At 51.4% G+C, this 20,839-nt stretch overlaps 12 protein-coding genes across 12 annotated transcripts; 6 read left to right on the forward strand and 6 right to left on the reverse strand.

Annotated features, from left to right (window-relative positions):
* Window positions 1-37: 37 nt before the first annotated feature.
* N7498_004425 (uncharacterized protein) lies at window positions 38-1,527 on the reverse strand (the record flags this gene model as incomplete). The annotated part of the gene is made up of 6 exons (XM_058451487.1): window positions 38-345; window positions 392-454; window positions 506-860; window positions 916-1,113; window positions 1,164-1,256; window positions 1,312-1,527. The coding sequence occupies 6 exons, from the start codon at window positions 1,525-1,527 to the stop codon at window positions 38-40; spliced, it is 1,233 nt and encodes a 410-aa protein (XP_058310949.1).
* A 398-nt stretch (window positions 1,528-1,925) lies between these two features.
* N7498_004426 (uncharacterized protein) lies at window positions 1,926-3,630 on the forward strand (the record flags this gene model as incomplete). The annotated part of the gene is made up of 6 exons (XM_058451488.1): window positions 1,926-2,090; window positions 2,139-2,397; window positions 2,450-3,123; window positions 3,173-3,238; window positions 3,289-3,374; window positions 3,426-3,630. The coding sequence occupies 6 exons, from the start codon at window positions 1,926-1,928 to the stop codon at window positions 3,628-3,630; spliced, it is 1,455 nt and encodes a 484-aa protein (XP_058310950.1).
* Window positions 3,631-3,978: 348 nt separating this feature from the next.
* N7498_004427 (uncharacterized protein) lies at window positions 3,979-5,128 on the forward strand (the record flags this gene model as incomplete). Its single annotated transcript, XM_058451489.1, has 3 exons — window positions 3,979-4,491; window positions 4,539-4,764; window positions 4,818-5,128. The coding sequence occupies 3 exons, from the start codon at window positions 3,979-3,981 to the stop codon at window positions 5,126-5,128; spliced, it is 1,050 nt and encodes a 349-aa protein (XP_058310951.1).
* Window positions 5,129-5,236: 108 nt separating this feature from the next.
* Window positions 5,237-7,240, reverse strand: N7498_004428 (nonhemolytic phospholipases C family protein; the record flags this gene model as incomplete). The annotated part of the gene is made up of 4 exons (XM_058451490.1): window positions 5,237-6,601; window positions 6,655-6,919; window positions 6,984-7,066; window positions 7,118-7,240. The coding sequence occupies 4 exons, from the start codon at window positions 7,238-7,240 to the stop codon at window positions 5,237-5,239; spliced, it is 1,836 nt and encodes a 611-aa protein (XP_058310952.1).
* Window positions 7,241-8,000: 760 nt separating this feature from the next.
* N7498_004429 (multicopper oxidase family protein) lies at window positions 8,001-10,236 on the forward strand (the record flags this gene model as incomplete). The annotated part of the gene is made up of 7 exons (XM_058451491.1): window positions 8,001-8,379; window positions 8,431-8,544; window positions 8,604-8,917; window positions 8,969-9,126; window positions 9,178-9,366; window positions 9,422-9,863; window positions 9,922-10,236. 7 exons carry the CDS (start codon window positions 8,001-8,003, stop codon window positions 10,234-10,236), a joined length of 1,911 nt encoding a protein of 636 aa, XP_058310953.1.
* A 526-nt stretch (window positions 10,237-10,762) lies between these two features.
* N7498_004430 (uncharacterized protein) lies at window positions 10,763-12,246 on the forward strand (the record flags this gene model as incomplete). Its single annotated transcript, XM_058451492.1, has 5 exons — window positions 10,763-11,020; window positions 11,059-11,413; window positions 11,460-11,491; window positions 11,525-11,999; window positions 12,053-12,246. 5 exons carry the CDS (start codon window positions 10,763-10,765, stop codon window positions 12,244-12,246), a joined length of 1,314 nt encoding a protein of 437 aa, XP_058310954.1.
* An 11-nt stretch (window positions 12,247-12,257) lies between these two features.
* N7498_004431 (uncharacterized protein) lies at window positions 12,258-12,902 on the forward strand (the record flags this gene model as incomplete). The annotated part of the gene is made up of 2 exons (XM_058451493.1): window positions 12,258-12,397; window positions 12,452-12,902. 2 exons carry the CDS (start codon window positions 12,258-12,260, stop codon window positions 12,900-12,902), a joined length of 591 nt encoding a protein of 196 aa, XP_058310955.1.
* Window positions 12,903-13,014: 112 nt separating this feature from the next.
* On the reverse strand, window positions 13,015-15,229 carry N7498_004432 (Tryptophan synthase; the record flags this gene model as incomplete). The annotated part of the gene is made up of 3 exons (XM_058451494.1): window positions 13,015-14,659; window positions 14,733-15,036; window positions 15,094-15,229. 3 exons carry the CDS (start codon window positions 15,227-15,229, stop codon window positions 13,015-13,017), a joined length of 2,085 nt encoding a protein of 694 aa, XP_058310956.1.
* A 2,047-nt stretch (window positions 15,230-17,276) lies between these two features.
* N7498_004433 (ferric reductase-like transmembrane domain-containing protein) lies at window positions 17,277-17,614 on the reverse strand (the record flags this gene model as incomplete). The annotated part of the gene is made up of 2 exons (XM_058451495.1): window positions 17,277-17,287; window positions 17,317-17,614. The coding sequence occupies 2 exons, from the start codon at window positions 17,612-17,614 to the stop codon at window positions 17,277-17,279; spliced, it is 309 nt and encodes a 102-aa protein (XP_058310957.1).
* A 192-nt stretch (window positions 17,615-17,806) lies between these two features.
* On the reverse strand, window positions 17,807-18,079 carry N7498_004434 (uncharacterized protein; the record flags this gene model as incomplete). Its single annotated transcript, XM_058451496.1, has 1 exon — window positions 17,807-18,079. One exon carries the CDS (start codon window positions 18,077-18,079, stop codon window positions 17,807-17,809), a length of 273 nt encoding a protein of 90 aa, XP_058310958.1.
* A 587-nt stretch (window positions 18,080-18,666) lies between these two features.
* Window positions 18,667-19,238, forward strand: N7498_004435 (copper transporter family protein; the record flags this gene model as incomplete). Its single annotated transcript, XM_058451497.1, has 2 exons — window positions 18,667-19,046; window positions 19,127-19,238. 2 exons carry the CDS (start codon window positions 18,667-18,669, stop codon window positions 19,236-19,238), a joined length of 492 nt encoding a protein of 163 aa, XP_058310959.1.
* A 266-nt stretch (window positions 19,239-19,504) lies between these two features.
* On the reverse strand, window positions 19,505-20,639 carry N7498_004436 (alpha/beta hydrolase; the record flags this gene model as incomplete). Its single annotated transcript, XM_058451498.1, has 3 exons — window positions 19,505-19,575; window positions 19,628-20,293; window positions 20,345-20,639. The coding sequence occupies 3 exons, from the start codon at window positions 20,637-20,639 to the stop codon at window positions 19,505-19,507; spliced, it is 1,032 nt and encodes a 343-aa protein (XP_058310960.1).
* Window positions 20,640-20,839: the final 200 nt, after the last annotated feature.

A 20,839-nucleotide genomic window follows, 5' to 3' on the forward strand; every position in this document is an offset into this window, starting at 1 on the left:
AAGCCAAATAACTTCCAACTCTGCAGCGATGCGAGGCCTACTCTTTCTCCAATAGCTCCGCTAAATGATCTCTCATGTTATACCCACAGACTTCTTCGATTGTCAACTTGCCCGGTCGGTCCGTGGAAGAGCTCCAGCCAATTCGCTCACTGAGGTTCTCACGCGCCCGGAAACTCGCCTCCTGCACGCGCGTCGCTCGTGTCTTGCGCAGTTTCTCGTATAATTGGAGGCCCTCCGATACGCCGTAGTCCTCTCTGAAGTTCTTGTGGAACACGATACCCAGCGCACCGGCATCCTCGAATGCCATGCACGATCCTTGGGACTGGTCAGGCATCATGGGGTGTGCTGTTTCTGTCAGCAGGCGCGATGTCAAGGATCGGATTTCACGTACCGGCATCTCCAAGCAGGCAGACCTTGCCTTTGACCCAGTACGGATATGGTTGGTGCCGGTATACTAATTCACCGTTAGCCCAAGGAAACGCGAAACCGGACGACTTCCACCCACAGCGCCACATCTTGATATCCTCCGCATTCAGCATCAAAGTTTTCATTCTGGGGTCCAAATCGGGGAACGTCTCCACCAGCTGCTGTGGCGTGGCTCCGATATTCCATCCATCGTCGCGAAGATTATTGACTGATGCCGGATAGAAGCAGTAGCAGCTCACTACTTCGCCGTTGCTGCACGGGGACATGACGATCTTGTTAATCCCGAAACCGCCCCAGTATTCGATTGCCTCGTTGGAGATGTAGTCTTCCAGACCGACTTCGCGGAGTTTGTCCGCGCCGATGATACATCGGTAGCAGCAGGATGTCGACATCTCAAAATCGGGTGTTATCCCCATAAGGTTCCTGGTGAGAGACTGGTTACCGTGATTAATGCGAAATCCTCAAATTGCTTTTTCGGGAGGTTTTTACCCGGATGCCATCCGCCGCAACGACTAGGTCGGCTGTTGCCCGAGTTCCATTCTCGAATCGAACGAGTCCTTCCTCGGCGTTGACCTCGATGGCTTTGTGGTTGACTTTGAGCTCGCACTGGGGCCCTTCTCCGGGCCCTTCAAACGCCGACTTGATGAGTTGCTTGTGGATATCAATGCGATGGAAGTTGTTATAATCCTGCGAAAAAAGTCAGACTTGAAGCTGGTGTCTCGGTGACCTTTCCGTACAGTGCCAAATTTGGATTTGTAGTCGCCCAGTGGGTATGTGCTCTGCACTTCACCATCGGACCAGTTGTGCATAATCAACTGCTTCAAAATTACCTGCCCGTGGGTTAGAATAGCGCTATTCAAATCAACCTAGGTGTCCTTGACGTACAGGTTTCGCGGCCTTGACGTCTACTCCCCATTCTTCGAGAAAACGCGAGCCATTGGAAGCCGCACTCAGAGACGCACCGACTTCTCCGGCGAAATCATATCGCTCGTAGACAGTGACGGCGTGTCCTTGACGGCGCAACGCCACAGCAGCAGCTAGTCCACCAAGGCCGGCGCCGATGACGGCAACCTGAAGCGGCGAGTCGGTACGTGAGGGCATATTTACTGGAGAACTGGAAACTTGTATTGTGAGGATTTATGTTGCTTCTGGATTATATACTTGAATGCCATGAAGTTATTTTCCTCGCGTCGGATGGGGGCCACTGTCCATTTTCCGCGTCTTATCGATAAGCGACGGCGCATCCGTTATCTATGCGACGGCTGCGCCTGACGGCTCCTGTTGATCTTTGCCCCTCACGATTCGCCTCCCTGGTTGCCGGGCCCAGACCAATCAATATCCGGGGAAACGAAAGCTAAAATACGGACCATGGTCTCTATCTGGTCTTGACTGATATCAAAACCCCCGATCCGACTCTTAAATGCCCGTAGTCATCATCATGCAAGGAAGCATCTCCTATATCCCTTCACCCATTTGAAATAGTCCAACCTCTAGCAGCCATGGAGAAGAAGAATGAAATCACCGAGAGACACCAACCCGAGGACTGTGCCTTGGGTACCCTGGCGATGGATGACAAGAAGCTCGTTCGCAAGATCGATTGGCATATCTTGCCCATCATGTTTCTGACTTATTTCCTGCAGATGATTGACAAGATTTCAATCAACGTGAGTGTCTCCGACTTTTGAAGGCGAGTCGTGGCTAACGAGAACCAGTATGCAAATGTCATGGGTCTGCAGGATGATTTGGGAATGTCCGGCAATGACTTCTCGTGGCTGGCAACGGCTTTCTTCATTGCCTACGCCCTGGCTGAGATCCCCCAGGCTGCCCTTCTTCAGCGGTTTCCGGTCTCAAAGGTTCTGGGCACCAATGTCCTTTGCTGGGGTATTATTCTGTGTTGCTCCTCCGCGACTAAGAACTATGCCGGCATGCTCGCGCTGCGGATTCTCCTGGGTTTGATGGAGGCGGTAATCGGTACGGTCTCCACACGTAACCGTCTGCGGCGGTTCAATCTAACTGAAAGCAGCGCCCTCTCTTACTCTGTACACGAGCATGTGGTATACCAGGGCAGAGTCAACGCCCCGATACGGATTCTGGTATTGTGGTCTTGGGGTTGGACAGATCATCGGTGGATTGATCTCCTTCGCGGCTCAGCACGCGCCGGCGGGTTTGTCATTTGGTGGATGGCGGATTATGTTCGTCGTCATCGGCGCATTCAACGTCCTGATTTCACTGCTTGTGCTTTTCGTGCTGCCAGAAACACCCGTGAAAGCCAAGTTTCTCAACGAAGAAGAGAAGCAGCGTATCTTCCAGCGACTCCGCCAGGACCAAGCTGGCGTTGGCGTCAAGGTCTTCCGCTGGAGGTCTGTTCTTGAAGCATTTGCCGATCTTCAGACGTGGATGCTGGTGCTTTTAACCATTCTCATCACAATTCCGAGTGGTGTCATCACTACGTTTTCGGCGATTCTTATCAAAGGTTTCGGGTATGGCTCCATGGAGAGCGCCTTGCTGAACATGCCATCCGGCGTGGTGAGCATTGCTTCCACCATGATCTCCACATATGCGATTTCCAAGGGGTTCTCGCGGTGGCTGGCTATCGATATTTTGTTAATTCCTACACTTGTGGGATCTTGCCTGATGTCATTCCTCCCCGCTGAAAACAAAGGGGGCTGTTTAGCTGGGATCTATCTGGTCAATACGGTTCGTTTATTCTCGATCTTCAACGTGACAAGATTCCTGACACCTGCAGACGGTCGCTCCTCTCGCTTTAATTTACGCGTGGACCGGTGCCAATTTCAAGGGTTACACAATGAAGGTATTTTTGAAATCAAAGTCTGTTTGGTGACCCTTGAATAACAATTCTAGGTTTCCGGCATGGCCATCGTCTCGGCTGGATTTAGTATCGCAAACATCATCGGCCCGCAGACCTTCCAAGCCAAAGATGCTCCTCGGTCAGTTCGGATTGAGCCTTAAGCAACAACTTAGCGCTAACTTGGACATAGATATCTTCCTGCAAAGACTACTCTAGTAGCAGCGAATGCTGCGGCAATCGTAGTCTCCACTGGTCTGCGCATCATGTACGGGGTCCGCAACTCCGCGGCGGATCGGCTCGGGGGGCCGGCGCGTAGCCATATGGAGGCACGACAGGCCCATAAAGGAACCGTACAGGATGTTCACGATGATGAAAACTTCCGTTATGTTTACTAACTGATTGTAATTATTGAACGTTGTTTGGAAGGACGTTATGGAGACACTTAAATCTATTTCTACCAAATTGATTTCAAATGGACCATCAATTGACGTTTGGATTGGTTTCCTAGCAGCTCACCCAGATGACAATCTATTCCGGGGCAATAATCTACCTGCAGCATTCAAGGTACCTAGGTACGAGCGGAGTCGGACGATTGAATCAGGTAGTGCAAAGCTCGACCCCCACCCCACAAGTCTCTATCCGACGGCGGCGGGTTTCTGTCCGACACTCCGCTTCAACACTGACTGATATAAAGGAAAGTCCCAGTAGAATAACAACCAAAAAAATTTCTCTAAATTTTCAGCATGGCACCAATTGACTCCAATTCTCTCGTTCTCATTACAGGTGGCAATGGTTTCATCGCCGCCCACTGCATCGCAACGCTCCTACGATCCAATTACCGTGTTCGAGCAACAGTGCGCTCGGCCTCAAAGGCGGAAGCGACGCGGAAATCGCTCGACGCGGCGGGTGTCGAAAACCTCTCGCGCCTTGAATTCTCCGTTGTTCCTGACCCGACCAATATTCAGGCTTTGGTAGCTGCGCTGCAGGATTGCCAGGCGGTCGTACACTTGGCTTCGGCTTTCAATTACGATGCAGTTCCCGGAGAGTTTGAAGAAAAATTAATGATCCCGGCAGTCAAGGGTACGCAGGGTATTTGTCGGGCAGCTGAACAGATCTCTTCCATCCGACGGGTTGTTGTGATGTCCAGCTTTGCAAGCGTTTACGATGCTAGCCTGGGGCTCCAACCTGGCCGCGTCTACACAGAGCAAGACTGGTGTCCATTGACCTATGAAGATGGTGTGAATGCACCAGCTGTGGTAAGTTTTGTCTTCCACTGCATTGAGCCGTGGCTAACTGTATCCAGCCCGTCGCGTATCGTGCTTCGAAGGTGGTAGCCGAGCGTGCTGCCTGGGACTATGTTCGCGATAACTCGGTGCAGTACCAGCTGATCACGCTATGCCCTGGGATGGTTTTCGGGAAGATGATACACCCAATCTCGTCGCTCTCTCAGCTCAATGCCAGCAATCAGATTGTCTGGCAAGTGCTGAACGCCGGACATGATGGTGAAATTCCTCCAACAAAAGCGCCAGGTAAAAGATGTCTCCCCAGATAGTCATCACGCCACACTAATGAACCATTTCAGTCTGGGTGGACGTGGAAGATCTTGCCACCGCCAGTTTCAGGGCATTGGAATTCTCCACCAGTGGCCATGAACGATTCTTGGTGACACAGGCATCGTACGACACACAGGAGATCGCGGATATCATCCGTGAAAAGCTGCCCCAAAAGAACAAGGCCCCGATTGGTACCCCGAAACATCGCATTGCAAGTACACATTACTCTTGTGACTCCTCAAAGGTGCAGAGGGTACTGGGTATCAAGTTCAAAACCTTGGAGGAGTCTATAGTTCCGTTGGCACAGCAGTTATATTCCATGGCGGTCACTGAGGTGTGAGAGAAATAGAATCTATTTCTTCAGGGTACTGCCACTTATGTCTAGTATTTCTATGTAACAGGCTAGAACGGGGATATCTTCCGTACATTCCCCAGCTCCACTCCCAGCTTAGTGGTAGGACACACTCCAGATCTTGCAGCCACTCTTGAGGGCTCCGACAGCGGTTCCATCCCCATACTGGAGGGAATAGCCCTTTCCGTTCCCAAGGAAGGTAATCGTGATGTTTGCTGCCTTCCTACTACCGGTCACCAGGGATCCCTTTGCGCCAATGAACTTGCCGTCTAGAGCACTGGAGATTTGGAAAATCTGGCTCTCCTCATCCGCGGTGTAGTGGACCACCCAGCGCTGGTGCAGGTCGCTATGATCCGCAACAGCGGCAGTAGTGCTCAGTTTGCTGGCATTTCCAGAGTTGGCGAGTGCGACTCCAGAGCTCTCAAAGGTCAGGTAGCGACCCTCGGTCAGATAACCGATGACTTCCTTGTATCCCTCTTCAAACCACAAGGCGTTAGTCTTGTTGCTTTGGTTTCCGTACGGCACGGTAGGACGCTGGGTCGGGTATTTCGCCTCGCAGTTTGATGTTCCGGTGTACTTGCCGAACGCCATTTCGGGGGTCTCAGCTTCGGGGATCGTGGGCAAGCTGGTATCCGGGTTATCCAAATCCAGGGCGTTGACGAGGTTAGACATGTGCTCGCGACGCCAGTGAACCATCTCGGGTGTCTGCACGTTCGTGTAGCCGCGAGCTTCTAGCCACTGCTCGAGGAACAAAATCTGAGAGTTGTGATCTGCGCGCTCGGTGAAAACGCGGCCACCACGGGTCCAGGGTGAGACCATGTAGAAGGGAACGCGAAATCCCGGACCGGTGTAGATGTTTCCAAAGATACCGTACGGGTCTTTCATCCATTCGCCGGGGGTGCCTTCAGGCGAGTGGAAGGGAACAACGTGGTCACCAAAGCCACCGGACTCGTCGTAGCTGATTATCAACAGAGTAGAGTTGTACTTGGGGCTGCTCGTCACCGCATCGACGACCTGCTTCTGAAGCCATGCGCCGTCCTTGGGCATGTAGGGAGGATGCTCGGACAGTTCAGCAGGGCCAACAACGAAGCTAATCTCCGGAAGAGTTCCATTGGCGGCTGAATCGTAGAAGCTATCGAGGCCGAGGTACGAAAGACCTTTCTTGGCAAGAGGCGAGTCGGACGAAGCGTTTTGGAACTGTTCGAACCAGGCCAAAGGGTTGTCATCGAAGTTGTCCGTGTCCTGCCATACTTGCCACGAGACACCGGCGGCTTCGTAAATATCATAGATAGTCTTCCACTTCAGGGGGTAGCAGCTGATGTCGTTGCTCTCGCAACCGGGAGTCTCATTATTATCCAGGTAAGGACCGCCCTGATCGGGACTTTGGGGACTTCCCGGCACATTGATAGAGCCGCTGACCAACGTGACACGGTTGGGATTCGTCGAGGTTACTTGAGATTCCTGAAGCAGCGCGTTAGCCCGTAGTAAAACCAAAATAGTTGCCCGGTGCTTACTTGGTACATATCTCCGGCGGTCCAACCCTCGGCGATACCGAACTGAACAGGGATATCACTCTTCTTGAGATATCCCCAGCTCCAAGGGGTGTTGTTGCGTGCCCACATGTTGTTCAGATCATGGTTGAGGGCGGCCTGGTTATCCTCATAGCCGTTAGATCCTGCGGTCATGCACTGCATGGCGTCGACCGAGGATCCACCCTGGTATCCCAAGTACCACGGCAGGAGGGTCTTTGTCTTAGTAGACATGGACGAGTCAACGAGTCTATTGACCGGTGAGTTTTGTGAACCTCTCACCGTTTTCGCGTCAACCTTTTGATACTACTTACTGGTGGTACACGTCCAGCCCGTCGGCATTCACCTGCACGTTCGGGTCATTGAAGCCTCGAACACCGGCCATGGTGCCAAAATACTGCGGTCCGTAAGCAATTTTCCTTTTTCAGCGCACCGTTCTGTCACTTACGTTATTCCATGATCGGTTTTCCTGCATGAAGATGATCACATGTTCGATATCTTTCAACGAACCAGCAATCGCCGGTCTGCTCGCAAGGAGCATCAACAAGGCGGAGCCCAATAGTGCACTCATGTTGATCTCGGAGTCTGCCAGGTATTTTTGACTGGCTCTAAATTCCCGTCGCTACCTGTCGCTGGAACTCGATAGATATATGAGTTCTCCCTGCGTCGCCATAACGTGGCTCGGTTCCGGCCGCTAGTGCATCTCGAAGCCGCTCTGGGTAGTATATTACGATGTAACCGGGGTGAAGCCCGACTTCAACTAGCTAATGAGATGGGCCAGATTATTCACACGACGTTCGCTTCCAAGGGGGGGGAACAAGGGGTTAATCTCGGCTGCTCTGGCACGGGTGCACGTGGGGACCATCCAAGGGCACGACAGGAACACATTTTCCAGGAACTGCCGATCTTGCAGGCTTTTGGTTTTTTGCAAGATGCACAAGATTCACGCTTGTGACCTTTGTTGTCGGTTGCATCCGCGCTGCATGACGTGAGTGGAGAAAGCCGACCCAACGTGCGGGAGCTATCTCGATTCATTGGCAGGACGATCGGTTTCCGATCAGACTACTCGGAGCGCGTGCCGATGTCCACGCGAACAGCTTCAGAGTACCGGGCTTTCAGGGCTAGTAGGCAAGTGTCAAATCTCGAGGCGAGTGTCACCGTTCCCATTTACCTGCTCCACTAGTCCCAGGAACGCACCGCCGGTTGGATAGTAGCCGGTGCATTTCACCATTTCACCAACTCACCAACTCCAAATGACAAATCACCCCATGTTCTCGTTCCATTCTCCCACTGCATGCTCTCAGTCCATGCGCTTTACATGAGCTCTAAGCATGGAGCAGCCGTCTAATCACCGAGGACAGCTCAATCCTGGTGATGCGCCCAGCGGGCCAAAATTCCGACGGCATCAAACGTCCACCAAGACGAATAAATCATACGGCATCCTTCTATGTGCCGTGATTACGTGTTTCTTCGTTTTACTAGTATTTTCACGTCAGTACAGAACTCCACTCAAAACACTTATCCCCGTGAACATCCCCCATGTTCATCACGAGGTTGATCTCTCTACCCCGGAGATCGTTGGCCCGGGGATCGAGCTCCATCCGGAAGACCATGTCTATCGAGAGCCAGAAACACAACGTCTGGATTGGGTTTTGAGTTCAAAAAGCATCCGACCGGATGGGGTGTTGAAAAGGGTGCATCTCATTAATGGTAAGATGAGCCCCATGATCATATTGAAAACTCTGTGTTGATCCTGGGTAGGTCACTTCCCCGGACCGGCCATCGAGGCGCGTCCGGGTGATACTCTGTTCATCAATGTGACAAATAATATCCAGGAGACCCTCTCCATTCACTGGCACGGGCTGCATATTGAAAGTAAATACGCACATCTATATGGCCCGTTGATAATGCCAGCGACTAAACCTATCATGCAGACAACATGGATGGCGTCGTCGGTGTTACAGAATCTGGTATACCGCCCGGGTCTTCATTTATCTACAACATCACGATACCCGACCATCAACACGGGACTTTCTGGTACCATGCCCACGCCGGGCTCATGAGAGCCGACGGGCTGTACGGTGGGTTGATCGTCCATCAACCAGCGCCCAAGTCAACAGTACGTGGCTTACGTGCGAGCTCGGCCCCATACAGCAAAGAGTTTCTACTTTTAATCGGGGACTGGTATCACAGACCAGCGGAAGATGTCATGTCATGGTACATGCGCGCTGGATCGTTTGGCAATGATGTATGTCGTTGTCTATCAGCTTCTGCCCGAAGAAGAACTGACCAAATGTAGCCGGTTCCTGACTCTTTATTGATTAATGGTGTCGGCCATTATAATTGCTCAATGGCAGTTCCTGCCAGACTGGTGGATTGTGTCCAACAATATTCCGATTTAACATATCTCCACGCAAAGGCCAATACCGCGTATCGCCTCCGAATGATTAACACTGGGTATGCGCCCAAACCATCTACATATCTGATCTTTGACAACTAATAGTTCAGATCTCTCGTCGGTTTTACCGTTGCTTACCCGACCGAGTCTCTGACCGTCACCGAGGTGGACAGTATCAAGGTTGACGCGCAAGAAGCCAGTTCAGTTGGCATATTATACCCAGGCCAGCGCATGGATCTCATCCTGCGCTTGCCGACCGAAGACAAGGCGTCTTCTTTGACCATTGAAATGGACCCCGAGTATGCTGCATGGCCTGATCCAATCGGAGACCGGCGAACAAGCTGACAATATTAGATGCATGAAATATCCCAATCCAGCCCTCGCACCCAACCAGACCTTTGCTATCAACCCCAGCAATGCTTATCACGCGGAATCTACTGTCACCGACGCTAATCAAAATTCATATCTTGATATACAACACGTTCCCTCTCCTCGGCACATCTTATCCTCGCTGCCGCGCCACGCAAATATCACGGAGATGGTTTACGTGAAAACCACGAAGTTTTCCATCAACCATAACGTGCCGTATGGTTTCTTCAATCACACCTCGTGGACTCCACAACAAGACCCCCTTGTACCATTGAACGCACTTCCACGGGCGAAATGGGATAATCACCAGCTTGCATTGGCTGTAGGCGACCAAGATCAAGAAGACAAAGATCAAGGTTCAGATGAACCCGTGTGGGTCGACTTGGTGGTGAACAACTTGGATGACACCGGTCATCCATTCCATTTGGTATTTAGAGATCCCGATTTTAATTTGGGCATTTGCTAACATCCCCCGGTAATTATAGCATGGTCATCATTTTTACGTTCTTACAGTCTACAAGAGCTCGATTGGTTGGGGCTCCTATAACCCTTTCTCTGAGTCGTTCCCTCCGGGCTCTGACCCAGAAGCCTACTCTGACACAAATGGGCTCGACCTTTCACGGGCGATGTTGCGAGATAACGTCTATATCCCTAGTCGAGCCTATGCACTTCTAAGGTTCCGGGCCGATAACCCTGGAACGTGGTTATTCCATTGCCACATCCTGTGGCACCTGTCCAGTGGGATGGCCATGCTGGTGAATGTGGGGAACTATACAGACTTTCCTAGAGCTCATGCTTGATATAGCGGGCTCCAACGCTGGTAATAAGATTGGAATGTTAAGCTATGTTGAGACAGACGCTCCCACTGCTCTCGTATGGACCTTTAGCTACCTATTCTGATTTTTAACGCTCGAATGGCTATATGTGCCAAGATATACGCTCAAGGGAATCTATAGGTCAATATGGCGCAGACATTTCTAGTTCGCCGTATATGTAGGGAATTGATACCGCGAAGCCCCCCAACCTGATTTCTTAGGCGCTCTATCTTTCTGCCGATTTAATTTATCCTCCTAGCGTTTGAAGTATTAGTTTTCTCAGCTACAGAAATTTTTAATTCCAGTTTATATAGTAAAAGCTAGGGCTTTTATTCTATTATATCGCTCTCTTTTCGTTATTTACTATATCTTTTAGCGTCGCACTGCGGCGAAAACTTACGGGATCCCAAACAGGCCACGTTCGCAGCTCGAAGTTCGGACTTCGCCCTTCTTCCCCTCCCATAAAGGCCAAACGAGCCCGTCCCAGTCTTTTTTGGCCTCGCACGGGATAATGACACGACAACTTCCCAATATCCTCGTGCATCCCTTCAAGGCGTTTCGCCAGCCGCCCTGGGCATTCCCGGCTGCAATTCCATCCCGAATCGACCCGTCTTTGCTGGTTGAAGAGGAGAACTCACCCTACTACGAAGCAGCCCATTTTTATCCGGCGCGGATTGGTGAAACCTTGAATAACCGATATCAAATTGCGACCAAGCTTGGTCACGGAAGCAGATCGACTGTGTGGCTTGCAAGGGACCTTCAGCAGTTCGTATTGGCCCCATTATATTATAAGATACATATTAACAGTTTAGGTGGCGCTGGTCGAAAGAGCGATTTGTGGCTCTTAAAATTAACTCTAATAACTCTCACGCGAGGAAAGCTGCTGGTGGCGTTGAGCTGGAGATTCTGCGACATATAACGAGAGCGAACCGTCAACACGAGGGTTGGCATTTCGTTCGAAAATTGATTGATTCTTTTTCCGTCCAAAGGGTCTCGGGGAGCTATCCGTGTCTCGTCTTTGAACCTTTACGTGAGTCGCTGGGAAAATATTCCCAACGATGGCAAGATAGTGTGATGCCCCCGGAGATTTTCAAAATAATTGTCCAAGAAATACTCCAAGCCCTTGATTATCTCCACTCTGAATGTCACATCATCCATACCGGTATGTTTTCCTAGCTGTGCTGATAAAAAATGTGGTTCTGATTCAGAAGCAACAGATTTAAAGCCGGATAATATTATGGTACGACTGGAAGATCGTGAGCTCTTGTCCTAGGTTGCTCGAGATAAGTTTGAGAAACCACTACCTCAGAAGCATTGCAATGATGGACGTATCATCTATCTGTCTCGTAAGAACTTTGGTCCGCTGAAGGACATCATCGGACTAGTTGAAATCACCGACGTTGACCTAGCAGTCCAAGGTGATTTTCCACACGATGGTTGTATCCAAGCCGAGGTATACCGGGCGCCTGAGGTGATCCTTGACAGAGGGTACACATATAGTGCTGATATATGGAGTCTAGGAGTTATGGTACATCTTGTCTCCCCAATACTAGTGCAAACAACTAACAGCTATATGAAGCTATGGGATTTTCTCGAAGGACGGACACTGTTTGAATCAGTTGATCCACGCGCTGTTGAGAACTATGATGACGAAACGCATCTTGCATATATAACATCGCTTTTAGGCCCTGCCCCCAAAGACTTCATTAGCAGCGGTAAGAGAACATCGGTGTTCTATACGGCTACTGGTAAAGGAGACACACAATTAAATATCTCATACATAACTAACATTTAATTTTAGGAACACTCAAAACTGAAGAACTTGTTCCCAGTAACTTCAGCTTTGAAAACAGTCTCTCCAAGTTTGATGGGGCAGAGAAAAGGAGATTCATTAACTTCGTCAAACGGATGATCAAATGGAAACCCGAAGAGCGAAGTACAGCTAAGGAGCTACTGCAAGATCCATGGCTTTACAATGATTATCCGCAAATATGAGGCTGCCTACCATGAGGATGCAGCAGCTACAATTGCCATTGCCAGAGCCATCACCGCCATTGTCCGTGCAGCCCGGGGCAGCCAAGGAGTCCGCTCTGACCTACGGCGGGAGTACCGCCATGGGCACGCTGGCCATTCAATTTGCCAAACTGTATTGCGAATCTCGTCACTTCTTGGGCGTCCTTGCGAACTAATCTACGATCAGATACGGATACAAGGTGATCACTACCTGTTCGCCGCACAATTTGGCGCTCGTGCGAGCACGCGGCGCGGACCATGTCGTCCACCACTCGCCGACTCTGGCACAAGTCATTCGGGCCTTGACGGGCAATCAACTTTGCCTGGTGCTCGACTGCATCACGACGGGTGAGGTGATCCTCAAATTCTGCGAGGCGCTGGCCCCACCGTCGCCGGGGCGTCGGCTTCGATACTGCGGGTCGTTCACCGTCGGGGCGTTGCCGCGAGCCGATGCCGAAGCGGGCTTCACCATGGCTTACTCGGCTCTGGGTGAGTCTTTCCAGAAGTGGGACAACTACTACCCAGGGAGCATCGAGGACGCAGGAGGTGGGCGAGGGCGGATTAGACGGCGTTTTGAAGGGACTGGATCTTTTACGAAGCGGGATGTCGGTGGCGTCAAACTCGTATATACGCTATAGATGGTTTCAATTGATTGTTTTATACCGTCTTCTTTTTTTTCGCCGTTCATCCACGGTCGTCGCGAGTGATCCCGAGCCACTCTTTTCGTTCTGGTGGCGCTTATAAGCCTATTTAAAAACGCAAGTCCCACCCAATCTGAGGGCCGAGCTTGGGCAGCTCATCGGCGACGCTCTGTACGTCTTTGTCACCGCGGCCACTCAAGCACAGGACGAGATCCTTGCCGGGTCCCAGCCTCTTAGCGGTCTGAATCGCACCCCAGACCGCGTGGGAGGTCTCCAGTGCGGGAATGATGCCTTCCAGCTGGCTCAGCAATCGGAATCCTTCTAGCGCCTGGGCATCGGTGGCCGACAGGTAGGTTGCGCGATTGCTCTCCTTCCAGCCCGCGAGTTCAGGACCCACGCCGGGGTAATCGAGACCAGCCGAGACCGAGTGAGTTTCGGAAATCTGGCCGTGCTGGTCCTGCAGGACATAGGTTCGCACGCCATGCAGCACACCGACGGAGCCGCGACTCAGGGTCGCCGAATGCCGGGCCGTGTCCAAGCCGTCACCGGCGGCTTCCACACCAACCAGCTCGACCGTAGGATCTTTGGAAAACGGGTAGAACATGCCGACGGCGTTAGAGCCACCTCCAACACAGGCAACAACGGCATCCGGGCTTTTGCCTAGCTCGCCCAGCTGGGCCTTTGTTTCATCTCCAATCACGCTCTGGAAGGTACGCACCATAGTCGGGAAAGGATGAGGGCCAATCGCGGATCCAATGATATAATGCGTGGTGTCCAAGCGCGTGATCCATGCCCGGAAGGCTTCATTGACGGCGTCCCGGAGCGTGCGCGACCCCGCTTCGACGGGGACCACCGTGGCTCCCAAGAGCCGGATCCGAAAGACGTTCAAGGCTTGGCGGCGGACATCCTCTGCTCCCATATAGATCGTGCACTTCATGCCGAATTTAGCACAGACCGTCGCTGTAGCCACACCATGCTGGCCGGCGCCCGTCTCGGCGATGATCTCCGTCTTCCCTAGGCGACGTGCCACCAGGATCTGCCCCAGGGCGTTGTTGATCTTGTGGGACCCCGTGTGGTTGAGATCCTCGCGTTTCAGCCAGATGTTCGCGCCGCCGGCGTACTCGGAGAGTCGCGGAGCCTGGTGCAGGCTAGAGGGCCGGCCCATGTACGGATAGAACGACTTGTATTCCTCCCAGAAAACGGGATCCTTTCTCGCGGCCTCAAACCCAGCATCTAGTTCGGCCAAGCAGGTTGTGAGTGCCTCTGGGGCATACTGTCCGCCGAAAACGCCGAACTTTCCAGATCCCTCCGTCGTCGCGGTCGTCTCGCCCTCGGTCGTAGGCTGATGGGCCGCATTTTGCTTCTGGCTCGGCGATGGAGCTAGGGGTGCACCGGTCCGACCGTGTCGTTGGGTGATCTTAAAGCAATAATCCTCCACGGCCCGGGCGGCCTGTCCGGCTGGAGCGTCTTGAAGGACCGTAATGACCTGACTTCCGATGACGGCACCATCGGCAATAGAGGTGACACTCAGGAAATGCTCGCGCGTGCTGATACCAAATCCGACGGCTACCGGGACATTACCAGAAAGCTCTTTGACTCGCTGGATGAGGGCGGGCAGGTCGGAGTTGAGAGTGCCCGTGGCGCCCGTGACACCCATTCGCGAGACGAGATAAATGAAGGAATCAGCAATCTGGCAGAGGAACTTCATACGGTCTTCGGTGGTAGAGGGGGCAATCAAGGGGACGTAGGAGAGCCTGGTTTTTCACTGGCGTTAGTTTAGGTCCCTTATGTGGGGTGTGTAAGAAGATAGTTTGGTGAGTGTCCTACCCGTTCTTGGTGCAGCCATTGCGGAAGCGCACAGCTTCCTCGGGCGGTAGGTCGACGATAATGAAGCCATTGACCCCGGCCTCGAGACAGTCCGCTAGCAGCTGTGACTGTCCGTACCGGAGGATGGGGTTATAGTAGCCCATGAACAAGACCGGAGTCGTCAACCCGTTCCTTCGTGCCGTCCTCACCATCTCCAACATGGAGGTGATCGTGACTCCATTCTGCAGGGCCTTCAGGTTCGATTTTTGGATGGTTGGACCGTCGGCTATGGGATCGGTGAAGGGCAGGCCGAGTTCAATAATATCTGTAGCAATCTATTAGAATCCATGCTGTCGCGGGGAATTGACCTCCAGTGACTCACCTGCGCCTCCCGCCTGCATGCCCAGCATGATGTCTGGGGTTTCCTCCGCGGTGGGGAATCCAGCGGTCACATACGTGACCAGCGCTGGACGACCCTCCTGCTGACATTGAACGAAGACGTTCTTGAGGTGATCCATGGTGGGATCACTGGTTGCGAGGATAGGGGAAGCGGGGGGAGGAGTAAAAGAGAGATAGACGGTGGGGGTGGGGTCTTGAAGAGGTGAAAGAGGCTCCGTCGCGCGCGCAAGACCGAGAACCATCAAACACCGGTCGGGCCGAGCCGCAAAATCGACCGAGCGATGGGCGATATCGGCCACTCTTAACAGTCGGCATCGCCGCAACTAGTCGTTAGTCGCAAGCGGTCCGTATCACGGTCTCATCTAAATTATCCTGATTGGACAGACTCGTAGCTTCATAGGCTTTGCTCACTTCAAGCCTGGAGACTATCGCCACTGCTATATAGAAACCTAACCCAAGGCATTTATTTTTATTTATCTCTCCCTGGTATACCTCTGATAGTTATGAGCGCGGATATTTCTCCCGGGGCTATTTCTCTCTAATTCTCATCTTCTTTTTTTTTCTGTCTTATCTACGTCCTGGACTCTGACCCGGCAAAACTTGCGCTAGGAACCATGACTTGGCCTCAATCACCCTACGAAAGAGATGTTCCTCAATGGATCCACAACATGCAAGCATACAGTGTACCCTTGTTGATCAGCTATGCCGAAGGCAACGGCAGGGACGCACTTGTCAAGGAACCCCAAAATATCAAAATAGTGACCAAAATGATGTAAATAGCAGGTCTTAATCGTTAATTAAAACTTTAAAATTGTAAAGTCACCACGCAAAACATTCCACATGTAGGTACACACCCTCAGCACCGGTGCCTTTGTTTGACCCACGTTGCTCACTAACGGTAGCAACCGTGTTTCTGACATAACTCACTAATCCCGTGGGTCCACATACTGCGACACCAGTTTCCCCCTTGGCATAATCCAGCAAGTCCCAGAGAAGGGGCTTCAGCTGAGGTCGGCCGGATTCAACTGTGAGGCAGGCAGCTGGCAATGAGTTGCCCATGTTCGGGATCTTTTCTCGTAAAATAACGGATGTAGATGATTCAATCCCCGGATCAGCTCTTGCCTGTGTGCAAGATGTGGTTGAAATAACCTGGGGCTGTTCAGGACCCAGATCACTGCAGCAACAAGGTCCTTCGATATTCCGACACTTGCATCCTGCTTTCTTTGTTGATTTGTTCGTCGCGTCGAGCTCACATGTCACAAATAACCGCACTTCAAGTTCAATTCCATGATCGAGTAGTGAATTAGTTGCCTGTTGTAACTCGTCCGCAATCCACTCTGTGCACAGAACGGTCCTTATGACCCAAATGAAAACGATTCTGCGGACTGGCAGCCTCTGATTTGCTGACCTATGGGCGATGTCGAGAAGGATTGGCAGAGTGAATGTAACACCAGTTGAGCCTGCGATGAGAAGGACGGTATCGAAGGCCGCGAAATCGGAATGTGATCCACCGTACGGACCGCCGATGAGCGTAAGGTGCTTTTCTTCTATTATCTGGACAGCACCTTCATACCCGGTCCTCCCTTTTTCTTGAACCACTTCGGGTAGATCCGTGGAGGACGATTTGGTCGAATGGAGCAGCCGCTGAGTGAAGCCTCGATGAGCTCGCAAGATGAACACCAGGTCATTGTCATGAGATGAGGGAATAGACAAAATTGTCGCTGGGTGTGATTGACCTAGTCCCAATCTCGGAATGGATAGAAAGACATGCTGTCCTGGAGTCCACTTTTTAATCCGGGGAGAAGTTATCCGAATTTTTGTCACATCCCCCGGGAAACCCTGGAGGGTAGACCTTGCCGGCTTCATATTATTGAAAGCGTACATAAGGGTCCGGACCAGCCGGTCAAAAACAAACACACCCACTCCAATCCAAGCGTATATCCTGGAGAAAACAAATTAGAGTTGTGACTTGCAAAAGTTAAGTGAAGACCATACCTTGAACTCAGAGCGGTTGAAGGTAAATGGTAGAAAATAGCCACGACCAATCCAATGAAAGTGATGATGTGTTGAACCACGAATATCTCATAACGCCAGTTGCGAATTGGAGCAGTTGCGGAGAAAACAAGCCAAAGTAAAAGAATCCAGGTAGAAAATCCTTCATGAATGTTAGTCCCCAACTGTTCAGTATTGGGATGTTCGAACATACCCGTAGGAATACAACTATCAGTGTCAATCTCAATTTGCATCACGCCGTATTTATGCCATCCATAGGCTTGAACACCACCATGGATTGTAGCAGTCAGCAGCATGACCCTCGCCACCCAACGGTGCAGAATTTGCAGCCGTTCGTAAGACACGCCGACTACGTATCCGATCAGGTTCCGCTTCCCAGCAAGGAGAAGAAGGAGTGGAAATTGAGCTATCGTGAGCCATCCCGCGCGAAGACCTTGTGCCTCCCAATATTGAGCACCAGGGTAGTCCCAATCAAAGAATTGCAATCCCATGATGTAGCCGAAATAGATTAGGATCAACAAGATTGATCCAACTGCAGGAACCCGCAGCCACGAATTCTTGGGGGTAAACTGGTGGTAGGTCACTTCGCGAATCACAGCGGTGCAACCCGCCAGGAATGAGGTCACTACGTTAGAAGGACTTGTCGGTCGTGGACGGTTTGCTGCCGCCGCACGTAATCTAGCCTAGGAGTCAGCAGTGTACATCATCGACGCGATATTTCCTGTGACCGACCGCAACTTCAGGAGACCCCATTGACCCCAGTTGACCATACCCGCCAGCACGATGACAATAACGATGCCGTACCAAAAAGCCCGAGCGATGGCATAATCGGTCTGTTGCAAAACGGTGTCATCGAGAAGCGCGGCCAGAAAATCAGAGGCCACGGTATAATTCGACATATCTAGACCTGCAGTCGTGAGGCCAGGGCCTCCAGACATGCTATTGTCCATATCCATCTTGACGGAGACACGCCGGTGCCAGGATGTGAACTAAAGAATTTCAGAAGACTGATCGGATCCCGTTTCCATCTGAGAAGCCGCAGCGGTCATCTTTACCTATTATTCATAATGTCTTTATCGTGCTGTTCATGTAGCCCCACTGTCTTCCGACCCGCGCCGTGTGACTCGCGGAGGCCAGGCTGCTCTATCGAAGCTTGGTTCCCGTGAAGCCTTTTTTTCCTTACCGCTTCCGGTTAGCGTTGAGCACATTTGCGAGAATATTCGCTTCCACGCGCCCAACTCGGAGCTTTTCTAATATCTAGTATTGCGGGGACATCAACGCTGACAGTAGATATCTCCCTGGCCCGGTGTTCTTTCACTCCATGTGTTCTCTCCGGTGAGCCACGTGTACTGAGCCAGAAGGGTTCTCGCGTTCCCAAACGACATCTGCCACCTCCCACCCTTCCGCTGGTCTTTATATGCTTCAGGCTCCTTCTTCCCGGTGAGCCCTTTTATGATCTGTATTTTATGATCCACGGTGAATATCACTTTCGGTGCCTCTTACTGAGGATTGAAATGACATTGTCCCCATTCGTTTGCCCACCATGCAGATGACTACTGCAACCACAACTGCGTCTGGCTTGGCGATGACATCAACCGCCTCTATGTCCACCATGAATATGGCTTTTAACACCGAGAACCTGTCCACGCTGCTCTTTTCAAATTCATGGAGGCCAACTAGTACTGGCGCGTATACGGGTACTTGGTTTTTTCTCTTCTTTCTCGCTGTAATATGGCGAGCTATGAGTGCGCAGCTTGTCAAGTTGGACGCTTTCTGGGCCTCAAAGTCTGCGGGATACCCCATTCTTATCAATGGTGGCCAGGATAAACCCTCACGGGAGAAATTGATTCAAACATGGCGGCTGTCGATCAACCTCCCTCGTGCGGTATTTCGAATGGTTAACCAGGGCATTGCATATCTATTGTGAGTTCCTAGTCACTCCCGCTGAACACATGAAATCAAAACCGAAAACCGAAAGTTTTTCTCTAACCTGTTTTGTTAAGAATGATTGCAGTGATGACGATGAACGTTGGATTCTTCTTTGCTGTGCTTGTCGGGTACTTTTTCGGAGAACTCACCTTTGGTCGAGTCGGCATGGCGACTGTTGACAGTTAAAGAAATTATTTGGATGAATACCGATGTAAAGACGGCAGGATTTACAAATATCGATACATACTTCATAGCCTAACGGACTGTAAAATGACTTGCCAATGTTATTAAGTGATAGAACTCAAATTCTGCTAGGGCCGAATAGTGGGGGGATGTTGTTTCCTGACAGCATGAGGAACAGTAGCATGGGTACCTTTTTAAATATCAATGAAGTGCGCAACTAGTGTGTTTCCTGTATGCAGAAGAGCGCAATTGTGTAACTTGAAAATATTCTATCTCTGATGTAGAGTAGTTTTGATATGCTCCGCCGTCAAGTCAATAAACTCCCTCGCTTGCCACAGGTCTAGTAGAACCATTAGCTACATTCAGGTAAATGGCACGCTTCAAATACTCACATTCATCCATATGCATAAAGGGGTGCGGTACACCGGCAAATCGTTTCTGAATCACTTCATTGCCGCCCTCTATCAACTTCCGGGCATAGGCCTCGCCCTCATCGCGCAAGGGATCACATCCTGCCGTGTAGATAATAGTCTTGGATAACTGGGTAAAGTCCGGTGCCTGCAGTGCACTGGCATACCATTTCACAGCGGCCATTTGTGTTTCCATTGTCGGGCCATCTGCTGCGATACTCTGCCACTTCAGGTTGTCGAACCATTTAAGACGCGCCCAGTTAAGTGTGGGTGCATGTTCCATGTCTTGCATAGATGGCCACGGTGCCTCTGATGCTGACTGGTACTTTGAGATGTCGTCAATTGTTGGGGTTCCAACTGCAACTAGTCTAAGGGGGATTTGAGCATCACGAGCGAGATGAGCGCACACCAGTGCGATGTTGCCTCCGGCTGAGACACCTCCTAGCGATATGCGTGTAGGGTCGATTTTGAATTGCTCGGCACCCTTAGCGTGGATGTGTTGCAACGCTGCGAATGAGTCCTGGATACCGATTGGGAACGCATGCTCTGGTACCAGCCGATAGTCCACGTCAATCACACAGACATCTGCCTTGACACAGATGTGCTTGCAAATGTGCGCTTCGGTGTCGAGGTCCCCAAGGCCCCAACCTGCGAACTCGAGTTAATAAGTGTCGATTCCATGGACAGAAGGACGCTTACCTCCACCATGAAAATCTACATGTACTGGCCATGGCCCGGGCGAAGCTGGTTCATAGACACGGATGGGAATCAAATCCCCTTTATGACCGGGGACTTGGCTATCATAGATGCGAGCACAAGCCGGGGCGGGTCCTGTCCCATACGAGTAAAGCACAGAGTACTTTGTTCGCAAGATCGAGAGGTCAATTGGCCCTGCTGGAGTATTTGCGACGTGTTCATTGTAGAGCCGAACAAACACAGGGTCCAAGTGGGGGAGAGCCGAGGGGTGAATGGGGTTGAGGGCTTCGTGCGACATGGCGATGGTGGGTTCAGAAAGAAAAGATGTTCCACATTGCTTTATATTCAACTCCCAGTTGTGTCGCTAGATTGAGTTGGCCTCATCAACTACGATGCGGACCCCGCGGCCGTCGCATTTGCGCTAAAAGGATAGCCGACGGTCGGAAACCCAGAGACGAAGCCGTGGAGCGACGGATAAGCCCCGCACGTTATCTATGC

The sequence above is a fragment of the Penicillium cinerascens genome (genome assembly GCF_028974065.1).
Source record: "Penicillium cinerascens strain IBT 15544 chromosome Unknown contig_24_segment0_segment0, whole genome shotgun sequence".
NCBI lineage: Eukaryota > Fungi > Ascomycota > Eurotiomycetes > Eurotiales > Aspergillaceae > Penicillium > Penicillium cinerascens.